The sequence below is a fragment of the Epinephelus fuscoguttatus genome, linkage group LG17, assembly GCF_011397635.1.
Source record: "Epinephelus fuscoguttatus linkage group LG17, E.fuscoguttatus.final_Chr_v1".
Taxonomy (NCBI): domain Eukaryota; kingdom Metazoa; phylum Chordata; class Actinopteri; order Perciformes; family Serranidae; genus Epinephelus; species Epinephelus fuscoguttatus.
Genome location: NC_064768.1, coordinates 33,381,532 through 33,407,320, shown reverse-complemented (window position 1 = coordinate 33,407,320; position 25,789 = coordinate 33,381,532). Strand labels below are relative to the sequence as shown.

Sequence of the window (25,789 nt, the reverse complement as noted above, 5' to 3'; positions counted from 1 at the left end):
TGGAAATCATTGTCTGACATTAAAGTAAGGCAATGAAAATATTCTAAATATCCCGTACACTTAAACTGATATTGATTTTTTTTTTTGGTGGGACCTTTTTTTTAGGTGGCTAAAAAACATTTTGTTGCTGACCCCTTCTGCAGCAATAGATTGCTTAGCTTCCATGTCAGACTCCAGCCTGCTTAGTCTGGGGCCGTTTAGTGGCCGTTTTGGTAAGCAACCAGAACCAGGGCGAGAGAGACAGGATCTGGAATTCGATGGATGCGCCTTTCCGTCAAAATAAAAACACCAAGCTAATAAAAATGCGGTGAAACTTTTTAATTTAAAGAAAATAATTTACAAGAAAAGCCCCAAGCCATTAAGTTAATCTTTTTCTTTTACTGTATTTAACTGTATTACAAGTTATTGTCTATTTCAGTTGTCTGTTTTATTTAATAGGCACTTGATCCTAGTTTTGTACATTATACCTGTAGTTTGTAAATGCATTTTTTCGATAAAATTTGGGGCGTTGGGGGCGGAAGAGAGAGGAAAACTGCGTGATGTTCGCCATGTGGCATGCTCTATCAACCACAACAACAACAATATGCTACTAAACCGGGGACGGAAATCGATGGTGCGCCAGAATTTAAAGTTTTACTTTGGTGAACACTTTTACTTTGGTGAATTTGGTGAATTCCTGATCCACTCTCTAGACCAGAACCAGAATCCAGACAAAGTTCAGAGTGAATGGAAACCAGGCTCTTCGCCGTATGTGAAGAGCCTGGCGACGCGAGGCTAAGCCTGCCGACTGGCATCGACTGTATGTAATATACTGTCTGTGGATAAGTTCCCCATAAAAAAAAGTTAAAATACTGTTTTACAAACACTGACAACATCAGCACTTTAATGCATCACAATGAAGTGGTTAAAACCTGCCCCCCGACATGTAATATGAGGACTGAGATGGTGCGGGAAATTTACCAGATGGAACAGATAACGTACTCCTTCAGACTCCAAAAGTAAATTTTTATTAAAAGATAGAGCCAACCTTTACCTTTTTCCCAATTTATACATTTTCTTTTATTTCAAAATGAATGCTTTAATCTGGCATGTGTTTAGTGTCTTTTTTTAAAAAAAAAAAAAAAGAAAAAAGAACAGGATGGAAATTCTGAAATTAATTGAATAAGTTGCTGGAATTGAAATTAAAACTAAGTTAAAAAAAATCTGAACTGTCCCTTTAAATAATATGATGGCATGTTACACTTGAAAAATTGTCTCCTTGTTCTGTAAAACGTGCAACATGAGGTGACTTATATTCTTAACATCGCTGCCATCTCTCCTGTATGACCTGAATGCTGCGTAACAGCATGGTGGTCAGTCCACGTGTGCAGAGAGTGAATTTGCCCTTTTTACAGCCTTCACAGCCTGATGTGTGAGACCATGTCTGTGTTGTCACTCCTTCATGTTCTCCCTCACTACTGCTGACTGGTTGTTACATGATGCTGGTGCTGTGGGACTCTGTCAATGTGAGTCAGTCTGGAGTGCGTACAGCGCTCCTGTAATACCCAGCAGACACAGCAGCACTTCACTAATAGAAAAGACTGTTATGCAATGTGATTTTCTGTGTGGCTGATTTCGGATTAGTAGGTTAGAGGTGAATGGGGTCAAAGCAGTGCCACCAACTTGGTTTCATTGTGTTGCACCACAGAGAATCAGTTTAGCATACGGCACTGCGGGCTGAGCTGAGGGTGTGTGTGAGGGTGTGTGTGAATAAAGCAGCACTTTTCCTCCTCTGGCTCTGATATAATAAAGAGCTCAGATTGAGCTGTGGAAGACTGTGGGTGTCAGCTAGCAGGAATTTGGGAACTTATTTGATTCTTATTACTATGTGAGACTTTATTTATGTGCAGAGGCCATTTGTAAAAGGCGTTAATCCAAATGAAATACTGAGGAACGCTTTCCTCACTTCTGTCGCAAATTGCATTGCAAAGCAGTTCCTCTTCAGAGCCAAATGAAGGCAGAGGGGAGAAAGCTGCGGTGCCTCTCGGAAATGTATTGCCTTTTATTGTGCTGACTGTTGGTCTGGAAAATCATTTAAAAAGTAAACAGATAAATGTTTATTGGGCTGTAAAGGCCCCCCCTTCACAGAGCAATAATGTGCTGGCAGATAGAAACGAGGACACCAGTCCAAACTCCCTCAGTCAGAGTCCGTCTGATTTTCCCAGCGATCTGGCGCTTTAAAGAAACACTGAATTTGCCTTGAGGAAATGTGCTGTTTATTATGTTGAGGATCCAGTTTGGCTGGTGCCATGTGTGTCTGTTGTGTCAACTCTGTCTGACTCTCAGCGTGTGCATGATAATAGAATAAAGCTCTGCTCTTAGCATAATGAAACATTACTGTACATGTTGAACCCTGTATTAAAACCCACCATCTTCAGCATGTTAGATAAGTAAGGTATGGCAAACCTTTGGGTTAAGAACAACACATTATTTCTGAGAGCTGTTTACAGTAACGTCTGTGAATTCTAAAAAGAAAATCAGGAAGCCGTCTCTGCAAAGTTCCCGTTGAGTTTAAATGTCAATTTTTATTGCTGTAAGCGCCACAGACAAACTTCTGTTCACCTCCACTGTGCTGAGATCAGGGCAGAAATCTCAGTGTCAGATGTCTTAGAGGCAAATACGTTCAAAACTGCACATACCAGAAGTGAGACAGTATATCACTTTTAAAGATCATCACTGTTACTGTTTTCCATCTTTAAATCCAGTGTGGGTGGTTCTGTCTTCACCTTCTATGAATTCTAATGTACTTTGCTTTTATTTGGGTAATGTGATTTGTCTGGCTCTTTGAATTGGTCGAGACTACAGGCTGAAGGACAGGTTAAAAACATTACATAATACTTTGGGTCATTAATGGATTTATTTAGGCATATTTTGCTTAGAGTGGCTGTAAGACTGTGTAACTTTTGAAAGAGAAAATAACGACATCTTCCTCTTAAAAATGACACGCTGAATTCACAGGAAACAAAACCAAAACAGTCTTAAACTTCTACATGAAAAATGAGTACATGAAGAAATTTAGGAGCACAGTGAAACATGTTGAAGTGACACAGAGTTTATTAAGTTATTGCTAACATATTTATACTGTGCATGTGTGTGTGTGTGTGTGTGTGTGCTCATTCTGCTTGTGTGCAAGTATGATGTGAAAACCAGTGGAGGACTGTGGAAGTGAAGGAAGAACTCGGAGCTTTTACTTATGTAAAAGTAGAAATACAAGTGTAGAAATACTCTGTTACAAGTAAAAGACCTGCATTTAAAACCTTACCAAAGTAAAAGTACAAAAGTATTAGCATCAAAATATACTTAAAGTACCAAAAGTAAAAGTACTCATTATGCAGAATGGACTGTTTCAGAATGATATATGTTGCATTATAATTACTGATGCATTAATGTGTTCATCACTTTAATGTGGGAGCTCATTTTAACTACTTAACATATTTTACCAGCTGTGTAGCTCATAATTCAATCAAGATTATTTGTCCTAATCTATAGTATTACATTATTATTTTTTATTTCTTGGCAATATTTTGTATTATTAACATGAATATGCAAAGTAAATTTATCAGATAAATGTAGTGAAGTAAAAAGTACAATATTTGCCTCTGAGATGTAGCGGAGTAAAAGTATGAAGGAGCAGAAAATAAAAATACTCAAGTACCTCAAAACTGTGCTGTACAGTAATGGAGTAAATGTACTTAGTTACTTTTCACTACTGAAAAACATCAGTCATATTTGGCATTTTAAGCCAAGTCACATTAAAACTATGCGTTCTCCCTCTGCTGGCTCCAGAGGGGGTTGAAGTGACTGCGGGGTCCCAGTAGTTTTGCTAACGTTGGTGTTAGCTGCCCTGTTGTAATTAGCCACCATGCCAATAATAATGTTAACCACGTCGAGTAATGTAAAGTGCCAACGCATTCTCACTCCGACCTCGTCACTTACTGATGTTTGGTCATGGACTTTCCACGTCCAAATACGACATGAAAGGTACCCTGGGTGCGTTGGTGTTTGTGGGTGCACTCTGGGACACCATGTCAAGTTCTGCTTGTTACATGCATTGTGTTCTTTCAAAATACACCTCCGTTTTCACTGGCAATTTACCATTTACATGCAGTCTCTTTCAAAATAAAAGCACTACATCAGTACAACACCACATGGGGTTAAGTTTAGAAAAAAAGAACAGGGTTTGGATTTAGAATCTTGCAGGATGTGAACACTGCTCTCCTGGGTGAAAGTCGGTGTTTGTTGGACTCATCTATCAACTTTTGCCGCATTAACTTTTGTTCTTGTCCCGCCACGTTTCCCCCCTGATGCCACTAAGTGCCGTTAAACTATTACGGCGATCGGCTGCATTTCATGCCAGCGTTAAAGGACGACTTTTTTTGTCAGTAGCCATGTTTCCATCAGCCTGTTTAGATGCGCATCTAGAAGTATTGCATCGGAAAATTATGATGGAAACGCCAAAATTCGAATTAAAATCCCCTGATTCACACAAACTAAAATACGCTCGCTTTAGCCGGGTTTGGGTTGATTTGAAAAAATGTTGATTCACAAAACGGGGGATGGAAACAGTTATGTTCGAATTAAGTCTGACGTAGCGCACCTCTCTCCATGGTGATATCCACACTTCAGGTCGGGAAGGCGGTAATGCATTTACAAGCTGGTTGCCAACCGCCAGAAAACGTAGAAGAAGAAGAATGCGAGACTTGTTTTGTTTCCGGTTCTGCAGAAAACTCGCACGAGTTCGTAGTTTTCACCAAAGTCCATACATTTGATGGAAACACACAGGATTCGTATTTCTTTTAATGCGCATTTCCCAATGATTCGAATCACTTTTGGATGGAAACATAGCTAGTGTCTCACGCCACAAGTTACTGCCCAAGCACCAGATTTCGACTACTTCGGAGTGAGACCAGGTTTAAAGTGCAAAGCCTCGTTAGTCGAACCTTGCGATTCCCCCTCACCTGATTGTTTCTACTCGTTTATTTTTTGCTCAGACTTAAAATGAACGGGTTCAGGTTTAGCGACGTCTGCACTTTTAAAGTTAACTTATAGCCTCTCGTACCAATACGTTTTTTCAGTGTTGTTCAACTTTCTCTCACTCAACAACAGCTGCATCATCAACAAAAACTCTACTGTGATTGGCACATCGCTGCTTGAATGATTTTTGAATGATTAGCAGTAGGTAGGTTGTAGTCAAATCTATTTCTAGAGGCATTGGCTACTTGCACTGTTGAGCCTTGTCCCAGTCACACTGCCTAATAATGACGTCTTTAAAGTGACTCGAGAGAATCTTGGGAGATGAAATTTATCCCGTAATTATCATTAAACTGCCGCTGTTCAGCAGAAGTTGCCTAGTCTTCCTTTAGGGTGTCATTTAAAGCGACTGCATGAATATTTGGACATTTCTGGCTCTGGCATCTCCCAGCAGTAGTATCAGAGAAGACAGTGTGGTGGCCAACAATGCACACAATTTCTCCCACATCACACACACTGTGCCAGTTTTCAGCAGGACTGTCTCATTAATCTACAAACAAAAATTCATGCCATCAGATGCTATAATTAGATAAAAAATGTACACAGGGTGGCTTTAAATATTTTACTCTGGCTAAATGGCGGCCATGCAAGACTCATCCAGTGGAACAGTCTGTGGTGTTTGGATGTCAGGTGTTGATATGTTGGTATATGTACAGTCAGAATGTATGTGTAGGCTGAATGTGAAGCCCATCTTCTCTTTCTGTTTCCAGCATCAAGTTACTGGCGGTTCAGGACCTGCTGGAGCGGGAGGCTCTCGATAAGGTAAAGTGGAGCTGTGCACCCGACTGCTCTCTGTCTGGGTCACACTGTCAGAGTGTGTGTGTGTGTGGGGGGGCTGTTACTGTAGGTGTGAAAGGCTGCTGTGATTTGCAGCATTATAAATGAGATGACTCACCACTCGGTGGAATGTGCTCAGAAACTCTCACTCAGTGTTTTCACATGTATTTAATGTGTTGCTGTTATGCAAATGTTCCCTCTTTCCCTCCGCTCTGTGTCTCTGTCTCCTGAGTGTAAATGTCTTCTATTTCGAGGCTCACATTGAAGTTTGAACTGTGTTAGCGCTCTCCTGTGCTTTCATTACTATAAATATGACAGCGGTTGCTATGAGTCGGAGGGTGCCCTCTTCAGCAGTGTCAGTAATCAGGATTAAAATTCTTTTTAAATAGCAGAATAAATAATTTTGCTGGCACTTTTTTGCTGATAGCTGGGAGTTATTCAGCATGAGAGGATGCTTGGGCTGCAGCCTTTAACCATGTTAAACCTGATCACTCCATTACTTGCACCGATCTAATTGAGGAAAATATGAAATATACAACATTTTTCACATATTTACTGCATATTTAGAGCAAGATCTGTCTTGAAGTATGTGTCATTCCTCTGTTACATCATGTTATACCGCTGATCTGAGGGGTTAGTGCTCAAAATTCCAGTATTGAAACTTCTAAAATGTTAAATCGTGTTAGTGTTGAACTTTACAGGAAAAATCAGTTTCATAGCAACCCACATTTTATTGTAATAGTTTTGATCGAAGGTCAGAATAACATCACACCCTCCTCTATTATTGCAGAGGAATAAGTGTTGGTTGTAAACAGCTTTCCAGCAGAGTTCAATGAGTCTTTTTCGCTTTCTTTCTGAGAGTCTGATAAGAAGATTGTTATCAATCTCGTGTGTTACTGTTAGTCCAGAGCTGGAGTCAATATGTAGTTAGCTTAGCTTAGCATAAGGACCAGAAGCAGGGGGAAACTTTTGTCCAAACGTTCAGAGTACACCTCCCAACACCGCTAAAGTTCACTAATTAAAGGTCTAGTGTGTAGGATTCACTGGCATCTAGCGTTGAGGTTGCAGATTGCAGCCAACTGCAACTTCAATCGTATGCCAAGCGTGTAGGAGAACTACGGTAGCCAACGTGACATATGAGAATAGCCCCGTCTAGAGCCAGTGTTTAGTTTGTCCATTCTGAGCTACTGTAGAAACAACATGTTAGACTCAGTGGAATAGGACTTACTCCCATGCTGTGTCTCAAATTGCGTACTTCTGTACTTAGACTTAATATTTTGAGTGCATAAGTGCGTTCAGTGCACTATGAGTACCCGGATGGTGCACTCAAAATGGTCAAGAAGTTGAGTGTGGAACTATGGACACTTCTCGCCCTCAATGGTCGCCATCTTGGCCATGTAGCAGAAGGGGATGGGACACTTTTCAAACTGGAAATAGCGGCTGAGGATTGTGTGACCATGAGCGTCCCTGCATTGTACAAATACATGTGTTTTTTGCACTAAGCACCACTATACTGTTGTCGGGTATAAGCCAGCAGTATGTTTATTGGGTTAATTTAGCAGTCTGTAATAATTTGGTACCGCAAACGATAACGCAAATGCTAATGCTAGTTTGCTAACTAGCTAATTGGCGGTCGTCGTTTTCAGTGAGTGCACAACGGCCGTGTTTGGTTTGAGACAACTCTACCCTGTCGAAATTCGCGCACTACGCCAATAAGTACATAGTGCCCATAGTATACTACATGGAAGTGTACTAACGGAGGTATGTGATTTGAGACACACCACCATGTAGATATAAACGGCTCATTCTAGGGTAACAAAAGCACAACAGTTGTTAGTTTTATGTGATGTTAAACTAATGAAAACAAAGTTATGACTATTATACTCCATTTCTGCCAGTGTGTCCCTCTAAATCACACACACTGGACCTTTAATGCAAATACAGTATTGATATCAATCTAAACATCTCACTCTTGGAAGAAGAGAAAATAAGCATATTTTCTAAAACGTTGAGATATTCCTTTAGCAAATTTACCACCTTCTAAAATCCCAGTCTGTCTCGCAATATTAATACTTCTTTACTACATCCATATTTCATTATGACCCAGTTCAACTCAAGTACTTGACTGTTTTCACTTAGAAAGTATTAGTACGAGTACTAATAGAGTTGGAAAAAGTCACAACAGAAAGTGGAAATGTAAAATGTATCCACACCTCTACATGAAATACGTGGTGCTACAAGCTTGGCCAGCCTGGTGAACTATTGTAGCCGGCAAGCTGTAGGGCCAAAGAGACCTGGAAACAGCATTGAAGGCGAGACCCTGTTGATTCCTATGAAAGTTGCTCAGTGGCACATGAAGCCAAGATAGCTCTATTTCCACAGTATGAAATTACCCCAGTGATTGGCACTGCTTCTTCTACTTGTCCACTGGTCGAGTTGGCTACTTCCAGTTTAGCGCTCTGTCAGTATGAATGGGGATAAATTGATTTTGTCTTGCTGCTTTTCTAGACTTTCCAAATGTCATCAGACCAAATGGATTAGATCCTGATAGTGAAACGAGTCATTTCGAGGGGGTTGTGATGCTCAGAAAGTATTCATGGATTTACAGATGTCTCTTTCCCAATGTAAGTCTACGGGGAAAAGTCTTTTTGGGCTCAATGGCTTCACATGATGGACTCAGGAGTTGTAATTCGACTGTTTGGCCATTACGAAAATTGGCTTCAAATCCCAGCTAAACACTAGCCTGGAAATCCAGACCCAAATTTAGAAAGATTTAGGGTCTGGCTATGAGTAATGAAAATGGCCCAACTCAAGGGGCGGCACCAAGCATGCATTTGAAAATATCACTGCACGCAATTGGATAACACTACGACTAATCAGAACAATACACGGGGTGACATATCCAGAGCTTAGCTACCAGTGGAGCTAACTGGTAGATTAGACTCTTGCCGTATCCGGTCGGCAAAACAGCAAAAACGTCCTTCTTGCAAAGGAAAGACTCGAGCGCCGTCTTCTGTTCCTCTTTTAGAGAAAAAGCCAAGTCTAACTCGTTCATTGTAGCAGCCAAAGCCTTTTCAAACAACTGGTGTTCATCCATAGCCATCTTGCAATGTTTACTGACTGATTCCGGACTTCGTCGTTGCAGCGTTGTCGTCATCTGTTTAGCTCGCCTCTGGCCCGCCTATATCAGATACACCGATGTGATTGGTGCAGCTTGGCTCAGCTAAATAATGAGCATCATTGCTGATTGCCAGAGTGACTCGCTGAGCAAATTGAAATTGTGCTCTCGCGAGAACTCTGGATTTCCAGGGTAGCTAAACACACTAGCAAGCCAAGAATATCGTAGCACTAGTCAGTTACAATAGGCCTACCTCCCCAGGCGTTTTGTTCTATGGACTAGTCATCAAACCCTAGCCGGATGGTTGAGTGTTTGATCACCAGTCCCAAGAACTCAGGCTACCTAACAAACTTGCTAACTTCTCACAGCTGCTATTGAAAAAAGACGCTGTTCGTATTTGTGCCATCAACCTCCTTCTTGTAACTGTCCTTGCCTCCTTTGTGCAGCAGTTTATACGGAGGTTGAATAAAAGTAGGTTACATAACAGCTAATATGCTACGATTGCTTCCTCTCATTGGACTCTGCTGCTGTTCGTTCTCTTAAAGGTCAACACGGCCAAAAGATTTGCACACATTCACCTCACTCTGCCAGTTAATACTCTGAAAGCGAGGGTTCAAAAATGAATTATGAAGTTTTTCCGTATTGCTGTGAACACAATTTCTGTATCTCAGTTTGTCAGCGTGGATGCTGAGGAAAACATTAAGCTCACAAACAGAGCCACTGATGCACAAAGTATGCTGCAAAGTTGGATTGCTCACTCTCTGACTAAGCAGCCGAGATGTAGGGCAGCAGCATTATTGCTCAGATGCCAGTGTATTCGTAAAATGTCAGAGTTCAGCAGTATGATGTGTTCCTCTTCAGCCTACACACTTATTTGCACATGTGCGATGTCACCTTCTGTATTGGCTACCAGATAGATCCTTGGCAGGGAAATCGGAGCTCCATGGAAAGGGAAGTAGGTCAGCAACAGAGTATTTTGGACGTAGAGAGGGAGGTGGTGGGAGGATGAGTTACCTCTGGACAAGTGGTAGCCCACATTGCAGTGTTTTCACTGCTGCCAGCCTCCCACACTGATTTTCTGCCTGTTCTCCTTTCTCTTCTGTCTTGTCTTAGTCATTAGCACCATCTCTTTTCATCCTCTATCTCCGCAGTGTCTCTTCCTGCGACTTCTTCCGTTGCCTCTCAGATCTTTCTCCTCACTTGCTGCAGTGCAGCTTGCCAAAATATATCTTATTATATGAAACTTTATGCAACAGCAACACTCGTGAAGTTATCAGTATACATTTGTTAGTATTGTTGGCAGTAGTTCAATATTAACACAGCTACAGCTTTCAGAGCCTATAGCTAATTTTATTTTAGGTCTCACTTCATGATACTGAAAATGAGATTCGTCAAATTAGTATCGAAGCTAGCAGGCAGTAAGCTGCTCATTGGCATGACTGAGGTTAGCTGGTCAGTTCCTGCTCTACAACTGATTGAGAAGACTCTCAAGAACAGAGAAAGACGTATTTTACTAATGCAAATGTGCTGCATTTCATTGTAAGGAGCACATGTTCATGCTATAATAGGGCTGTATGGTATTAAAGGAATGCTTCACCCTCCCAGATGATTGTTTGTTTATCAGTTACTCAACACATGTTACGTGGAATTATCTCAAGGCAATTGAATCAATCACAACTGGACGTAGTTAGTGGAATTAGCGAAGATTCGTGTGTTTTTCTCACATGCCTGCAGTGAACAAAGAATCCTAAAATGGAGAAAATTTCTGCTGAATCGAAGTCATTGGGGTCCACATTTAACTACAGCAACACTGGATCAAAACATCTGTTTAAAAACTGTCACACAACTCATGCAGTATAATCCAAGTCTCATTCATCCAGTCATATGCTCGGTACTTCACAAACAGACAGCTCTTTCTGACGAGAAACAGAACTTAAAGTCAAACTTATCCATTCTCTTCAAAGCCAAATTCCAGTTACAAAAACAGCAATTTTACCTCACTGAATATGAGAGCTGCTGGTCAACCACTGCTTCAATCAGTAGCCCTTTTTAGACAGGAGTTGTGCAAATTTGCAGGAAAGCCCAATCAGTCTTCTTTCAGCATTGGCAGTATAAAAACAAAATCGGGGAGTGCCTACTTTTGTTTATACAGAATGCGCCTTTTTCGGGGCAATGGGGGGTGTGAGCAAGTAACAAAACGTGTAGCTCAGCGTGTGACATAACCAGAGACGTGGGAGGGAAGCCGCGGCTGGTCAGTCCTTCGGTGATTCTCTCGTAAGTTGGCCCGTTCTTCACTGTCCCCGTCATCTGACAGTTAATGGCCTCTTCGTTTGCGAGGACAAGGAGGGCGCGCAATTCCTTGTCTCCCCAGATGCTCATCTTTACAGTGTCTGTCAGGTTTGCGTTTCCCTCTTGCTACTAGCTGCTCACTAATTCCTGCTATCAGCTGTTTCCTGTTTATCCACCACCAGTGGCTCGCACGTGTGGCGTCATCAACAGCTCCTCCCACAAGTCATCAACAGCCCCTCCTGTTGCGGAAAGGTTCCGCCAATATGTCTACCCTACGAGGCGGAAAATTGGGCGCCTTGGATCAAATCGCCAATCCGGCTCTGTGTGTCTAAACGCTTGCAGCTTGCCGGCAAAACGGCCCAACATTCAGGGAAAATTTGGCAGTGTAAAAGGGGCTAGTGGTTTGTTTGTGTTACTGTGTGACTTTGCTGAAACTGAACTAACGGTTTAAAACACAAAAGTCACACAATAGCACAAACTAACTAACTGATTGAGGCAGATTCCAGCTAGTTAAATTCCTGGTTTTGTCAATGGAGTCTGGTTCCGTAAAGAGAACGGATAAGTTTAACTTTTAGTTTGGTTTCCTGTCAGGAAGGTCTGTCTGTTTGGGAGGTACTGAGCATACGATTATATAAACAAGACTTGGAGTTGTGTGAGAGCTTGTAAACAGATATTTTGATATAGCCTCATACTTTCCAGCTCCTCCTGGGGGACCCCAGGGCGTTCCCAGGCTAGATGAGATATGTAATCCCTCCAGTGTGTTCTGGGTCTGCCCCGGGGCCTCCTAACAGTAGGACGTGCTCAGGAGGCATCCTGATCAGATGCCCGAACCACCTCAACTGACCAAGCTCCGATGTCCGAGCCCCTCACCCTATCTCTAAGGCTGAGCCCAGCCACCCTACGGAGGAAACTCATTTCGGCTGCTTGTATCCGTGATGTCATTCTGTCGGTCACTACCCAGAGCTCATGGCCATAGGTGAGGGTTGGGACATAGATGGACCAGTAAATCGACAGCTTTGCCTTCTGGCTCAGCTCCCTCTTCACCATGATGGTCCTGCACAGCGCCTGCATCACTGCAGAGGCCGCACCAAATTGCTGATCCATCTCACGCTCCATTCTACCCTCACTTGCGAACAAGACCCCGAGATACTTGAACTCCCTCGCTTGAGGCAGCAACTCTCCCAACTCGCAGACCCCTTTTACTTAAATACATTCTTTATTCCTTGGAGGCATGAAAAAACATTCTCTTCACTAATTCAATGTAACACGGGAGTATTGATGTACAAATGGTCATTTAAGGGGTGAAGTATTCTTTTACCTCCTGGACGCTCTTAGAAAATGGACATTTAAAGGTAAATTAAGAATTACAATGGGTGTATTGCTGGGTCTCTTCTCCAGTTTGTCAATGCCTTCACCATTAACTGAACATAACACTGATGTAGCATCACCCACAGTCTTTCGAAGGCTGGATTTGCCTTCAGTCTCCGTCTTGTCACTTCCTGAAGCCACAAAATCCAAATTTGGGAAAGAGGTAGCAGAGCTGAGCTGTGTGAGCAGGCTACAGCTACCACAGCTGAACAGACTCTCAAAAGACTCTTTCATTCTGACAAAACATAATCTGTGCAAAGTGTGAATCATGAGGATTTGTGTCATAAAAATGTGGCATAGCTAACGTTCAGTGGAAAGACCCTCGGCTGCACAGGATAAATGTCCGTTTAGTCTGAGACATTTTCTAAATACCCATGAGAGCACTTCACTCTAAGTGTGGTGGACATGTTTGCTGGACATGTGCTGTGATTAGTCATTCAGAGAGTTAGTGCCGGTTTTAGACTGTTGTCCTCTGTCTGTTTTGTCGCTAAGGAACTCTGTGTCTGTGGTTAGGCTTCAAGCTCATGATTACTCACACTGTAAAAGGCCTTCCTGGTTACTATCAAATAGCCTTTGTGAAAATAGAATAATTAACACGTAATAACTGCAGTAATGACCAAGCTTTTCACCTCATAAAGCACAGAAGTACAAACACACACTCTCCTTGTTGTTTCGAGTTGTGTGGATACTGGCAACCTCACACCCAGTGATCTGGCAGTCGCCTGAGGGTTCAGTGAGGTCACTCTTGTTTGCTCCTAAATGTCTTTATTTGTTCATCCTGCTGTGAAGAGGCTGTCTGTCTTTTTTTGCTCATGCTTCAGTCACAGTGACCATGAATGGTGTCGGGGAAATGAAAGAAACACAACTGGATATTTGGCCTTTATGAAGTCTGTCTCTTGAGATTCATTTCTCTTTTTAAGAGAGATCTGAGACATACTCATATGTAAACATCCCTGAAAACTACAAAATAAAAAAACAAGGTTTGAAATACAAATCTCGTAATTACTTTTAGAGTCCCTAAACAAATGTCCAGCATTTTGACGTGCCCAACAATAGTCTCTCATGTGAATTTTCTGATGGTAGACAGGTCCAAAAAGGTTTGCACAGCAACAGAAAATATATTGAATTGTCCAAACAGGCCACTTAAACAAATATTATAATCAGATACAAACAAAAAACATTATTATTTTGGGGCCGTATGTACTTCCTTTGCAACCATGTTGGTTCTCTGCCCTGAAGCCATGTTGGCGCTCTCTGCTGCCCATAATGCAACGGGTGCTACCCCCGAACTCTAGATCCAAATAAACTCACATAAAGAACAATACATTTTTCTTTAACTGAACAATATTTCTAAAGGTGGCATATTTTGAATCATTTTTAATACATTTGTAATCACTTTTTAATGATGATGAATTTAAATGTTAATATAATTATGACAGAAAATTTAAAATCATTTCAATTAAATTTCAGTAATAATGTCTGGAAGATAGTTAGCACCTACTTTACATCCTTTATTGTTTCCTTGCCAAAGTTCTCCTCGCAGCCTTTAGAGGCAGCAGTGTTCACTACAGCCACAACACTAAATTATTAAATAGAATTAAAGGATGGTTTTGCTCTACCAGTAGCGGGGTTAAACGTATTCTCAGGATTAGGAAGGAGCATGGGGACACTGAAATAATTAAAACAATAAATTAAAGCAGCACTGATCATTTATTAAGACAACCGTTGCCTCAAATGACATCTCATCATGTGAAAAGTTTTTCTTGACTTGTTTGGTTTGATACTGGTGAAAACCCACAACATTTGTATGTACCATATGTATTATATCAACATTTCTAATGTCATGTAGCATATGAGCTGACTTTTTCATGGGGTGGTGGAGGGGAATGTAGTGTGTCACTTGGGCAAGACGACTGCAGACCACTGTTGGAGAACAAAAAAGGAGAATGTTTTTTAAGTGAGTCATCGCATTTTCCAGCAGCTTTATCCCAACATGTGGATGTTTTTTTGTAAGCTGCAGCTGTTTTTCAACTGGGTATAGTGGAGCGAAAACCAGCTGTCTTTTTACCATAACATTGCTGCATTGCTGCACAAAAGTGTCTTTTTTTAATGCCGAAACATTGTTGTGCCACCAAAACAGGGTTTTAAGCCCAAACATGATCTTTTCCTGACCATAACCAAGTGTTTTTTGTGCCTGATTAACTTAACACAGCGTTGTTGAAACCATGGTTTGCAGAAGTGCACAGTGCCAACATTTTTTTCTGGTGATTGGGTTGCAACTAGGCTTTTTTTAAATTTGTTGTCTTTAAAGCCAAATTAAATCTTAATCAGATAATTAAATCTTTGGCAGTGAGAAACGAGCCTGTGCTCTGTGATTTTTTCCTGTACCTGCATGGTCTCGTCCAGGTGTCAGGTGATTCCTCCAGGCCCGGGCTCCTTGCCAGGGCCCCGGCTACATGCTGCGCCCGCACTTCGGTCCTCGCAGGCTGAATTATGAGGGTGTTTTGGCAAAGTAATACTGGTTCATCCTTGTTCGCTTTACAGGCTCAATGGCCCCTGGGGACTATAGCTGAACGTAAATCCTGTCGGGGGTTTGAACCCTCCTGGCAGCCTGAAATTGCTTTATTATTAATATTATTACTTACTCAGCAATGGGGAGTGAAAACAGAGTGCAGGTCTGTGGTTGTATATCTCACCACAGCCTGATAGAGCTGTTGTAGCACTGCGTAATAAGCTCATAGACTTTATTACGGGACTTAAGTGTTAATTAGTGCTATGGAACTTTGTACTGTCCTTGTAAAAGTGTTGTGTTTGTGTTTCTGTCCCTATGAGGACAGAATGTTTTGACACTTTCCAGAGATCTGTCAAGCAATGTGGCCAAAAATGAAGCAGTTTGTGCTTCGCATGTATGTTACAAGTACCCGAAGCCTGGACAAGGAGATATTTAATACATTTAAGATCACAAATAAGTGCTCTCAAGTTAAATTCTGTGCACAAATTATTACATTAACTGAACACTGTGTTGAACAATATTTAGAAGTTAGTTTTATTTCTATCGGCCAAAATCACCATGCAGAAATTTGCCTGAAAGGGTTTTACAAACTGCTTCATCAGATGACACCTGCTAAAGGTGCTTTCACACCTGCCATGTTTGATCCGGTTCAATCGAACTCATTTCCCCCTTAAGTGTGGTTCATTTCGGCAGGTGTGAACACAGCAATCGCACTAAGGTGTGCACCAAAACAACCGGACTGAAACCTTCTTGAGGAGGTGGTCTCGGTTGCAAACGAACTCTGGTGCGGTTCCTCGAGCCTGTCCATTGCCTTAAAACTCTCACTGTTTATTTTGCACCATAGCTTAAGCTAAGTTCACACTACATGACTGTCAAAGACAGATTGCTGTAGCCCTGCTGTTACGCTACACAACTTGCTGTCTTGTAATTGTGAAGTCATTGTGGTTTTCACACTATATGTATGACTGACACTATAAGATCTTCCTCCAGGAGGAAACCCGATGATTATGTAATCTGCTGCATGGGTCGACCCGACCAGGGGTTGTGGGGTGTTATACTAAAAAATATCAAAGTCAAAATGTGACAAAGCAGCACTCTGTTAGGCTAATAACTTACAGAAATGTTACATGCAATAGTCCACCTTCCACCTCTCTCTTCCCTCCCTCTGTCAGTTTCTTTATGTCACTCTTAAGAGAACGCCGCAGCACACTTGTCTCTATCCCCATCCCATGTCTTGTGCTCTTAATGGCTGTAGTTTCCCGACAAGGTCCATGACTGGTCTGGATATTTAGCATGCTAGATATCTGGGGAGCATCTGCGGTCCATAGACGAACCTCTTGGCAGGTGCTTATTTTTTTCCCCTTAGACATCAGTTTGCAAAACAGACTGATAGATCACCGAAGAATTGAACCCAGATCCTCCAATGTGCAATTTTTCACTCCCCCCTTTGGATAATAGCATTCATTCAGTGAGCCTTGATAAGTGTTGAACCCACAACCTCAGGGCGCTTAAGTACCGGTATGCAGCTGTCGAGCTAACACCGATTTTTCCTCTGATCTGGGCTTTCGTCTGAGAGCTCCAAAAATGGTCAGGGAGTGGAAAATCAGGGCTGAAGTTGTGTAGTCTAAGCATCTCAATACCTAAATCACAACGGCTAGCCTTACACTAAAACAGTGACCCAATTTGAGCTCCTACTTGACTCTAATGTTAATGCAGTGTTGTATAAACAGTGTAAATGACCTGCTTGGATCTTTTTGCTTCAGTTTAGGATGGAGACACCAGGTATATTTCAGATTTATCCCGTTTACATGGCGACCAACTGTGTTTTTGTCAACATCCTTTGAACATATGCTAAAATGTCGACACTTTAGTTCAATGCCACGTTCAGTTAGTGCTCAAATTAATGATTCAAGACCATGGATTACATAATTTGAAGCTTGCAGCTTGCAGCTATAGCAAATGTACTTTTTTGTGAGGCTTGTGCTCTACTGTAGACATTTATTATTCAAATGCTGCAGGTTGTCAATTCAAATATTAATGGATGTTATTTCAGCGTGGGTCCCTCATGGGGAGGTCGTGTCTGTGTGTTCGTGCACTAGGTGGTGTACCTTTGACTCTCCTGGTGTCCCAAAGGGAGCCTCTCAGGTTAAATTTAGAGCGAGTGGCAGGTCAGCCAGAGCAGCAACCTGAGCCTTCACGAGCATGTCCGTCTGTGCACCTCCCTCTGTTCCTCTCCTTTCTCCTACTTGTTTCATTTACACCCCGAGTTACCTCTGCGTGTTCTCCAGGACGTTACACCATACTGATTTAGCTCTCATTGATGTCAACGAGACGCTTCCTCTTTCTCACTGTATTTCCTCTGTGAGATGAGGCTATTGGAGTTCATTGAACTCATTGTTTTTCACTGCGTGTTGGACTGTTAAAACCTCTTTTTGCTGAAAACCAGTGAATCTGCCCTCAAGTGTTAGAATAAAGTACAGCACTCTGCATGAACTCCTCTCTGTCATGTGCTTCATGCAGATTAGGAATAGATCAGAAGCTCTATAGTCGTGTTGGCATTTAATTATCAGATAAACATCAGGAGATGTTTTTTAAGTTAACCACTGTGTGTGTTTTCAGGCCCCTGTGGCGTGTGTTTGTGTTCACCATGCTTGGATTCTCATAATCATCAACTCACAGTGTCCTTGGCCCGGGTGGCTTTTAATGCAGAGTTCTGAATTTCAGCCGTACAACAACATTGTTACTAATATTTTTTCCCCACAGAGCTGCTCAGAGAGTGGTAAAAACCTATGGTTAATATAATCTTAGTGTGTAGAAGCAAAGGAGCAGCCATTTTATTACCATTTTAAATCATTGCCATGTTATTGCTGCAATGGTCTGGTCCACTTTTAGGCCTACTTCTTTAATATATCTCCTGCTTGTGTCCTATTATCACCCTATTACTGAAAAAACCCGATTTATGAAGATATTCCTGTTGTTAATACCATGACTGACCCCTTATAACCTTGTTATCATCCCTGCAGTGTAAAATGTGTAAAATGTTACTGTCTTTTAATGTCACAGCTACAAAATCTGGTGCCTTATGAAGTAATACATTTAAGTAAACATTAAAGAAGGCATTTAAAAATCTCTATTTTAGCCACCTTTAACTTGTTTGCATGTGCATTAGAGCCCAAAATGTATAAGAAAATGTCAGTTTTTAAAATATCTGTACTTGTAGACAGGGCCTAATTAAATGGACGTACCATTTAGCTAATAATTTGACTGAGACGGGTGTGACTATAAACTGATGTTAGCAGGATTTTCAAAGGTCTAGCCAGGTCACACTGCAGCTACTTGTGTGACTTTATCACAGGCCTGTATGGACTGTGGTGGTGTTTTCCTGTTAGTAACTGATTTTTCCACGAGTTCACTTACTTAGTCTACTGAAATTTGCAGAACTAAAACTACACTCACAATTTACATCATTACCAAATAATGAAGTGCAACTGACAACAAATCTGGTCAACTGTGCAAAGTGCTGACAAAACATCCTCTCTCTGTTTTATGTTGCAGTTCTGTGTGGAGTTGAACCAAGGAACCCTGGCCAGCGTACGGAAGTGGAAATGGCCACGAGGGTTGTGGAAAAGTGTTGTGTCTGAAAAACCCACCAGACACAACGGCAAGGTACAGCAGCCATTTGTAACACTGATACTGAGTGTGTTTACACTGAAGGTCGTGGGACAGAAAACTGCTTACTTTGGCACCTGACGGCTTCAATTCAGAAATTCAAGTACCCAAATGTGTCAAACCCAAACTTCTGCTGATCTCCCCCCAAATGTAAGAGATCAATCCCCACAATTTTTAAGGTTTAAGCCGCTACAGTAAAGCTAATCCCAGTGGATTTACTTCAAGAGGTTGTCCATCTCTCTTCTTTAAAATATCTGCTCAGACATCACGAGCACAGAGCAAACTAGCGCTGGGTCAGCTGTGGTTCCGTGGCCTCGGTCACATAAGATGGGTGGTTGAAATAACAACTTCGCACATGTGTAGTTGAAATCACAATGAAGGCTGAGTTTGAAAATGGGTCCAAGCACAGGGATTGAAGTAAGAGGGCAAGAAGTAGGGAAGGGGCCATCGTCACACACTTTACGCCCCTGACCTAAATTTGTTTTAAGTCGCAGATTGCTGTATCATGGCTGGAGTGACCCCATCACCAGATGGTCTCTAGTTTACTCTGCATTTGAAGTGCTCACTGCTGCAAAGAAGCCGTTTCCTCACAGACATCATTAAAACATCATTTTATTTCTGTGGACATTTTGAGTCACTAAACCATCTTTTTAATAAGCAGAAAACGTAGTTTGATAACTGTGACTAAGCCTTGTTAGCTGACCTTATATCTAGAATACATCTCTCTGTCTGAGATAAGGGACAGTAAACTCAAGGCTCGTACAGTACTGTAGAAAAGAATTCAATCAAGCTATGATCAGGAAATGTGTGTAATATATTCATTTCAGTCAGAGTGCCTCTTGCTCGTGTCTGTAACAGACTGACAAATAGTCATTTAGAGTCATAAACATGTAGGGTTGCTGCGTAAAGTGCTATAAATAACAGCTTAGCTTGTTGCCGTTCAGTAAGCCCAGAGATAGTTCATGTTGGTGGCCTTGTGATGCAGTGAATTACATATTAATAAGTGGTCATAAGATATTCATTCGGAATAGTGCTGAGGCTATTTAAGTAGGGCTGTATCATAATCCGGGCGGCACAGTGGTACAGTGGTTAGCATTGCCACCTCACAGCAAGAGGTTTCCCGGTTAGAACCTAGAGTGGGGGAGCCCTTCTGCGTGGAGTTTGCATGTTGTCCCTGTGTCAGTGTGGGTTTCCTCCAGGTACTCCAGCTTCCTCCCACAGTCGAAAACCATGCAGGTTAATTGGTGACTCTAAAATGGCCGTAGGTGTCTCTATGTGTCAGCCCTGTGATAGTCTGGTAGTCTGGTAGTCTGGCAGTCTGGCGAACTGTCCAGGGTGCAACCCACCTCTTGCCCAATGTCAGCTGGGACTCCAGCCCCCACCGGACCCCTAACAGATAAGCGGTTATGGAAAATGAATGAATGAATGTATGTATGATAATCCTTGAAAGCAAATCTGACTCAATTTCCCATGATCCTCTTTTTTTCACAGGGAGTGAGCTACTCCGGCTTTCTGTGGGACTCCTCGTCTGGTATTGATCTGAAGGACGCTGCAGTTCTGGACTCTCCTGTTGTCAACGGCAATGGAAATCATACCTACCCTCGACTCTACCTGGCTCACTTTATTGTAAGTAACGATTGATTCCCAAAACTGATTGTAGCACTCAGATGAGGGAAGTTTGCTCGAGTCGAATGTATTCAATAAGAAATCAGTGTCTTTTTATGTTATATTGAAATAAAGGAATGGAAGGGAAGCAATATATTGATCCATGAACAGTTCAGAGAGCACAAAGCACACATTTTCCTCGTGCTACTGAATGTAATTCAGGTTTTGCCCTAACACTGAACTCACTAGGTAGTTGCTGAGATGTGGGAACACACAGACATTGCTAAAAAGAAGTTTTTTTGCCAACTGGATTCTGACCAAAATCTAATTTTTCCCGTCAGGTTGGTACATACGAGCTGACAGTGGTGAACGTCCACTTGCCGGCCACAGCTGCATCGGCAGAGTGCAACGGCAAAAACCACAACACAGATGACGCCAAGTGTCCGCACCTCTCGCCCAGCATCCAGGAGACAATCAAAGGTCAGTGTGTCAGGCCGGACCAGTGAAAGTCTTCTACACGTCACCACACAAGTCAGACACTAATCTCATCCTTTTCCTCCATGTGTCGTTCTGCAGGTGAGAAGGAGTTGTTGGTACTGGGAGATTTCGGCTCCCCTCCTCAGAGCTCAGAGCTCGACATACTGAGGAAAGAGAAGCTCTGTGCTCTGGTACCTTCGTCCCTGTTCACCAACATCAGCACCCGCTCACCGCAGGGCACCCGCTGTCTGGACAACATCTGGGTGAGCCGCTCCCTCAAGAAGATCTATTCAGGTGGGTGCACTGTGTCATTCATAACAAGTCAAGTCAGTTAATCTAGACAAATCGAATCTCACATTATTGGAGAAAAGTCCTGGTCAAGTCTTGAGTCATTTGAGACAAGTCGAATTCAAGTCTCAAGTCTCAGTCAAGTGTCAGACAAGTCCAAGCTTAATCTCGAGTCAAGTTCAAGTCAAGTTTAAAGGCATTTAAAACAAGTTAAAGGCTAGTCTCGGATTATGTGAAACAAGTCCATGTCAAGTTGTGAGTCAGAGTAAATCATGACAAGTCCAAGTCAACTCTAAAGTCAAATTCAATTATAACAAGTCTTAGTGAGGCCTCAACGTATTCAAGATAACTCCAAGTCAAGTCTCAAGTCATTCAGGACTAGTCCAAGTCAAGTCTTGAGTCATTTGAGACAAGTCAAGTTCAAGTCTCAAGTCACAGTCAGTCGAGACAAATCGAGTCTCACACTGTAAAAGAAAAAATCATTTGAGACAAACAGTCAATTCTCAAGTTATTCGAGACAAGTCCAAGTTAAATCCTGAGTCAAGTTCAAGTCAAGTTTCAAGGCATTTAAAACAAGTTAAAGGCTAGTCTCAGAGTATTTGAGACAAGTCCATGTCAAGTTGTGAGTCAGAGTAAATCACGACAAATCCAAGTCAACTCTCAACGTAAAGTCAATTAAAGCAAGTCTTGTAAGATCTCAAGTGATTCAAGAGAACTCCAAGTCAAGTCTCAAGTCAGTAATTGAGACAAATCGAGTCTCAAATTGTAACAAAAAAAGAAAATCAATCAAGTCCAAGTTAACTCTAGAGTCAAATTCAAGTCAAGTTTTTAAGGCAAAGTCACTTGAAACAAGTTGAAGTTGAAACAAGTTGAAGTCCATGTCAAGTTGTGAGTCTCAGGTTATTCAAGATAACTCAAGTCTCAAGTCATACAAGACTATTCCAAGTCAAGTCTTGAGTATTTTGAAATTAGTCAAAGTCTCAAGTCAGTCACTTTAGAGAAATGGAGTCTCATATTACTGGAGAAAAGTCTATATCAAGTCTCAAATCTTTTGAGAAATGTCGATTTAAAATCTCAAGCCACAGTTATCAGTGACAAATCGAGTCTCCGATTATAAGAGTAAGTACAAATCAAGTCTTCAGCCTTTTCAGACAAGTCTAAGTCAAGTCAAAGTTGTTAGAGACAAGCCAATTCAACCTCAAGTCATTCGAGATAGGACCAAGTTAAATCTCAAGTCAAATTTTAAGGCAAAGACAGATGAAACAAGTTTAAGTCTAGTCTCAAGTTATTTGAGACAAGTCCATGTCAAGTTGTGAGTCAGAGTGAATCAAGACAAGTCCAAGTCAAATCTGAAATTAAAGTCAATTAAAGCAAGTCTTAGTAAGATCTCAACATATCCAAGATAACTCCAAGTCAAGTCTCAAGTAATTTAAGACTAGTCCAAGTTGAGTCTTTTGAGATTACTCAGTCTCAAGTGAGTCCAAACACTTTGAGTCTCATATTACTGGACAAAGGTCTTGGTCAAGTCATGAGTCATTTAAAAATAGACAAATTCAAGTCTCGGCTCCGAGTTAATCAAAACAAATCAAGTTTCAAATTATATTAGAAAAAAAAATAAGACAAGTACAAGTCAAATCTTAAGTCTTAGTCGAGTTAATCTAAGTTATCTGAGACAGGACCAAATTAAATCTTGGAGGCAAGTTCAAGTCAAATTTCAAAGCAAAATCTAGTCTCTAGTTATTTGAGACAAGTCCAAGTCAACTTTAAAATCAAAGTCACATAAAACAAGTCCTAATAAGGTCTCAACGTATTCAAGATAACTCAAACTCAAGACTCAAGTCATTTAAGACTAGTCTAAGACAAGTCAAGAGTATTTTGAGATTACTCAAAGTCTCAATTCAAAGTCACTGAAAAATGTTATGTAGGACAACTACGAGTCAAGTCAAAAACAAGTCTCAAGTGCAGTCTACTTAAAAAAAAGTAAAGTCAAAATACGAGTCTTTCAGGGCTGTGCAAATTAAAGTGGCAGGGTGTTGGTATCATTTCAAAGCTAGGAGTTTTTTACCTGTCTGAGACCATGTCTCTTAATGATGAATGAATCCCAGTTGCAATTTCAGCTCACGCTTTAGTTCATGATATTTGGATATAAGCTATAGCAGCTTCTCCAAGGTCAAAGTTTACCTCACTGTGTAAATTCTTTTGTACATTGTCTCAGTTGCATGCAGTCGTACGTGTCCTCTGACTTCCCGTCTCCTTGTGTCTCTTCCTCCGACAGGACACTGCATGGTAGTGCGGGAGGGCTTGACCAACCCCTGGATCCCAGACAACTGGTCGTGGGGTGGTGTGGCGTCAGACCACTGTCCTGTGGTGGCTGAGTTTTACGCGGATGTGTCCCCGAAGGAAATGAGCAGGCCTGGTATGGCCGTGGTGGACAGAGGAGACATTATGCCCAAACACGAGCGGTGACAGCATCCACGGTCACATCAAAGACAGCTGTGGATGACATCAGACTTTGTCCTTCCTGGATCCTGCTTTTTCTTGGTTGGCTGTGGAGCAAAGAGTTTCCTGATGAATGTGAAGAAGTGCCAAGATTGCCTTTTGGGTTTCAATTTATCAGTGTATAATAATAAGTGGTCATAGAGCCATAAAATGTTCAGATTAAAGATATATATAATATACTTTAAGGAGAAATGTGCCAAACATTTTCTATATGTGTATAAATAAAGAGAAATTGATAGATGTTCCAGCTGTGTCCGACCTCTCATTCATGCAAAGAAGTGCCGTCAGATTCATCTGAATGACTCCTCAGAGGCTCGGCTGTAACGCTCATCTGTTCTGTCAGTGGAGAGGATGATAACGTCCCAGCTGTAGAGCTCATGAAGGCTGCACTCTTAAATTATGTAAGCCGGGCCTCTGTGTGCACGTGTGAGCTGCCATCATCCTCTATGATGGAAATGAGGTGCCGGGGCAGAGTGCCATCAGAGGACACTGCTGATGCCTCGACTGCTCATTAGCCCGCTCAACAGTGATGCTTTTAAGGGGAAAAACAGAATCTTTTTTAGCTGCATACACTATGAAAGCATCTGTTCTTCCCATGGATGATTTCAGCCTGTGACCCTTTGCTGCGTGTCGTCGCCTCTTTCTCTCCCCCTTCCACACTTCAAAACTGTCCTGTCATTAAAGGTGAAACAGCCCCCAAAAAAAATCATCTTTAAGAAAAACAAAACAAAACACTGAAACAAAAAGTACTTTAAAAAAAAGAAAAAGAAAAAAATGACGGACATCGAACCCCTTATTGCTCCTTTACTGGCAAGACGCAATGGCGAGCCACCACAAAATACCGTCTGTCTCCGCCCTAACTGCGCTCAAATATCAATCCATTAGCCTGCGCTAAGTTAAAAAGTGAAGCCCCTTTTACACTGCCAAAAATTTTGGTGAATGTTGGGCCATTTTGCCGGCAAGCTGCAAGCGTTTAGACACACAGAGCCGGATTGGCGAGTTGATCCGAGGTGCCCAATTCTCCGCCTCGTAGGGTAGACATATTGGCAGAACCCTTTTAGTTTAAACAGACAGAGGCAGCCTTCCGCCACGGGAGGGGCTGTTGATGACGCCACATGTGCGACCCACTGGCGTTGGATAAACAGGAAACAGCTGATAGCAGGAATTAGCGAGCAGCTAGTAGCAAGAGGGAAACACAAACCTGACAGACACTGTAAAGATGAGCAACTGGGGAGACAAGGAATTGCGCACCCTCCTGGCTTCGCAAATGAAGAGGCCATTAACCGCCAGGTGAAGGACGGGCCGAATTACAAGAGAATCGCCGCCTGACTAGCCACAGCTTCCCTCTCACGTCACCGTTTACGTCACACGTTACTTGCTCACGCCCCCCATTGACCCAAAAAAGGCGCATTCTGTATAAACAAAAGTAGGTAGGTGGCATTTTGCTGCACTCCCCGATTTAGTTTTTATACTGCCAATGCTGAAAGAAGACTGATTGGGCTTTCCTGCAAATTTGCACAACTCTTATCTAAAAAGGTCTTGAGACTAGAAGAAGTGCACTATGGTTAGCTGGGCCACCTTAAAGGTCAGTCCACCTTAAGAGGGTCTGATTAGGTTTGAATGGGCTCCAGGTGTAACTCATTCATGCTACTCTATATATACACCATGCAAGTCCTCAGGCTGCAAAGTCACTGCTCCCCATTCCTGTGGTGAGTTACATTGGGGTGTACAATCAGGCACTGTCCTTTGTTTCTTTGACAGGTGCGTTTTGGCGTCCTGCATGTGGCTCCTAAATTGTATTGATGGCCAGATGATGCTTTTTCAAGTGACGGAGAGGGTATATTTTGACATTTTTAAAAAGTGTATTGATATGAAACAGTCAAATGGTGGAGCAGAATTATTGCCATGTAGGTTTTTCCAAAGACGGAATTTGTGTTTAGTGCATAACAATACAATACGTAACAAAAAAGTGAGTCTGCTGTTGTGGTGTGAGATTTTGGTCTTGATGGACCTCAGCTTCTGCTGGAGGGAGGTGTTTTAAAAAGTTGGGCGTTTGAGGGGTCGGCAATTATCTTTCCTGCTCGCCTCAGGGTCCTGGAGGGATGGAAGATTGCAGC

At 41.9% G+C, this 25,789-nt stretch overlaps 1 protein-coding gene across 1 annotated transcript in view; it reads left to right on the top strand.

Annotated features, from left to right (window-relative positions):
* Window positions 1-23,916, top strand: part of eepd1 (endonuclease/exonuclease/phosphatase family domain containing 1) — a 43,851-nt gene extending 19,935 nt beyond the window's left edge. Inside the window, exons 3-8 of the mRNA XM_049602846.1 lie at window positions 5,781-5,832; window positions 18,690-18,800; window positions 20,295-20,429; window positions 20,750-20,888; window positions 20,985-21,179; window positions 23,449-23,916. Of these exons, the coding sequence (XP_049458803.1) occupies window positions 5,781-5,832; window positions 18,690-18,800; window positions 20,295-20,429; window positions 20,750-20,888; window positions 20,985-21,179; window positions 23,449-23,639 (823 nt within the window). The 3' untranslated portion in view covers window positions 23,640-23,916. The remainder of the gene's footprint in view (window positions 1-5,780; window positions 5,833-18,689; window positions 18,801-20,294; window positions 20,430-20,749; window positions 20,889-20,984; window positions 21,180-23,448) is intronic.
* Window positions 23,917-25,789: the final 1,873 nt, after the last annotated feature.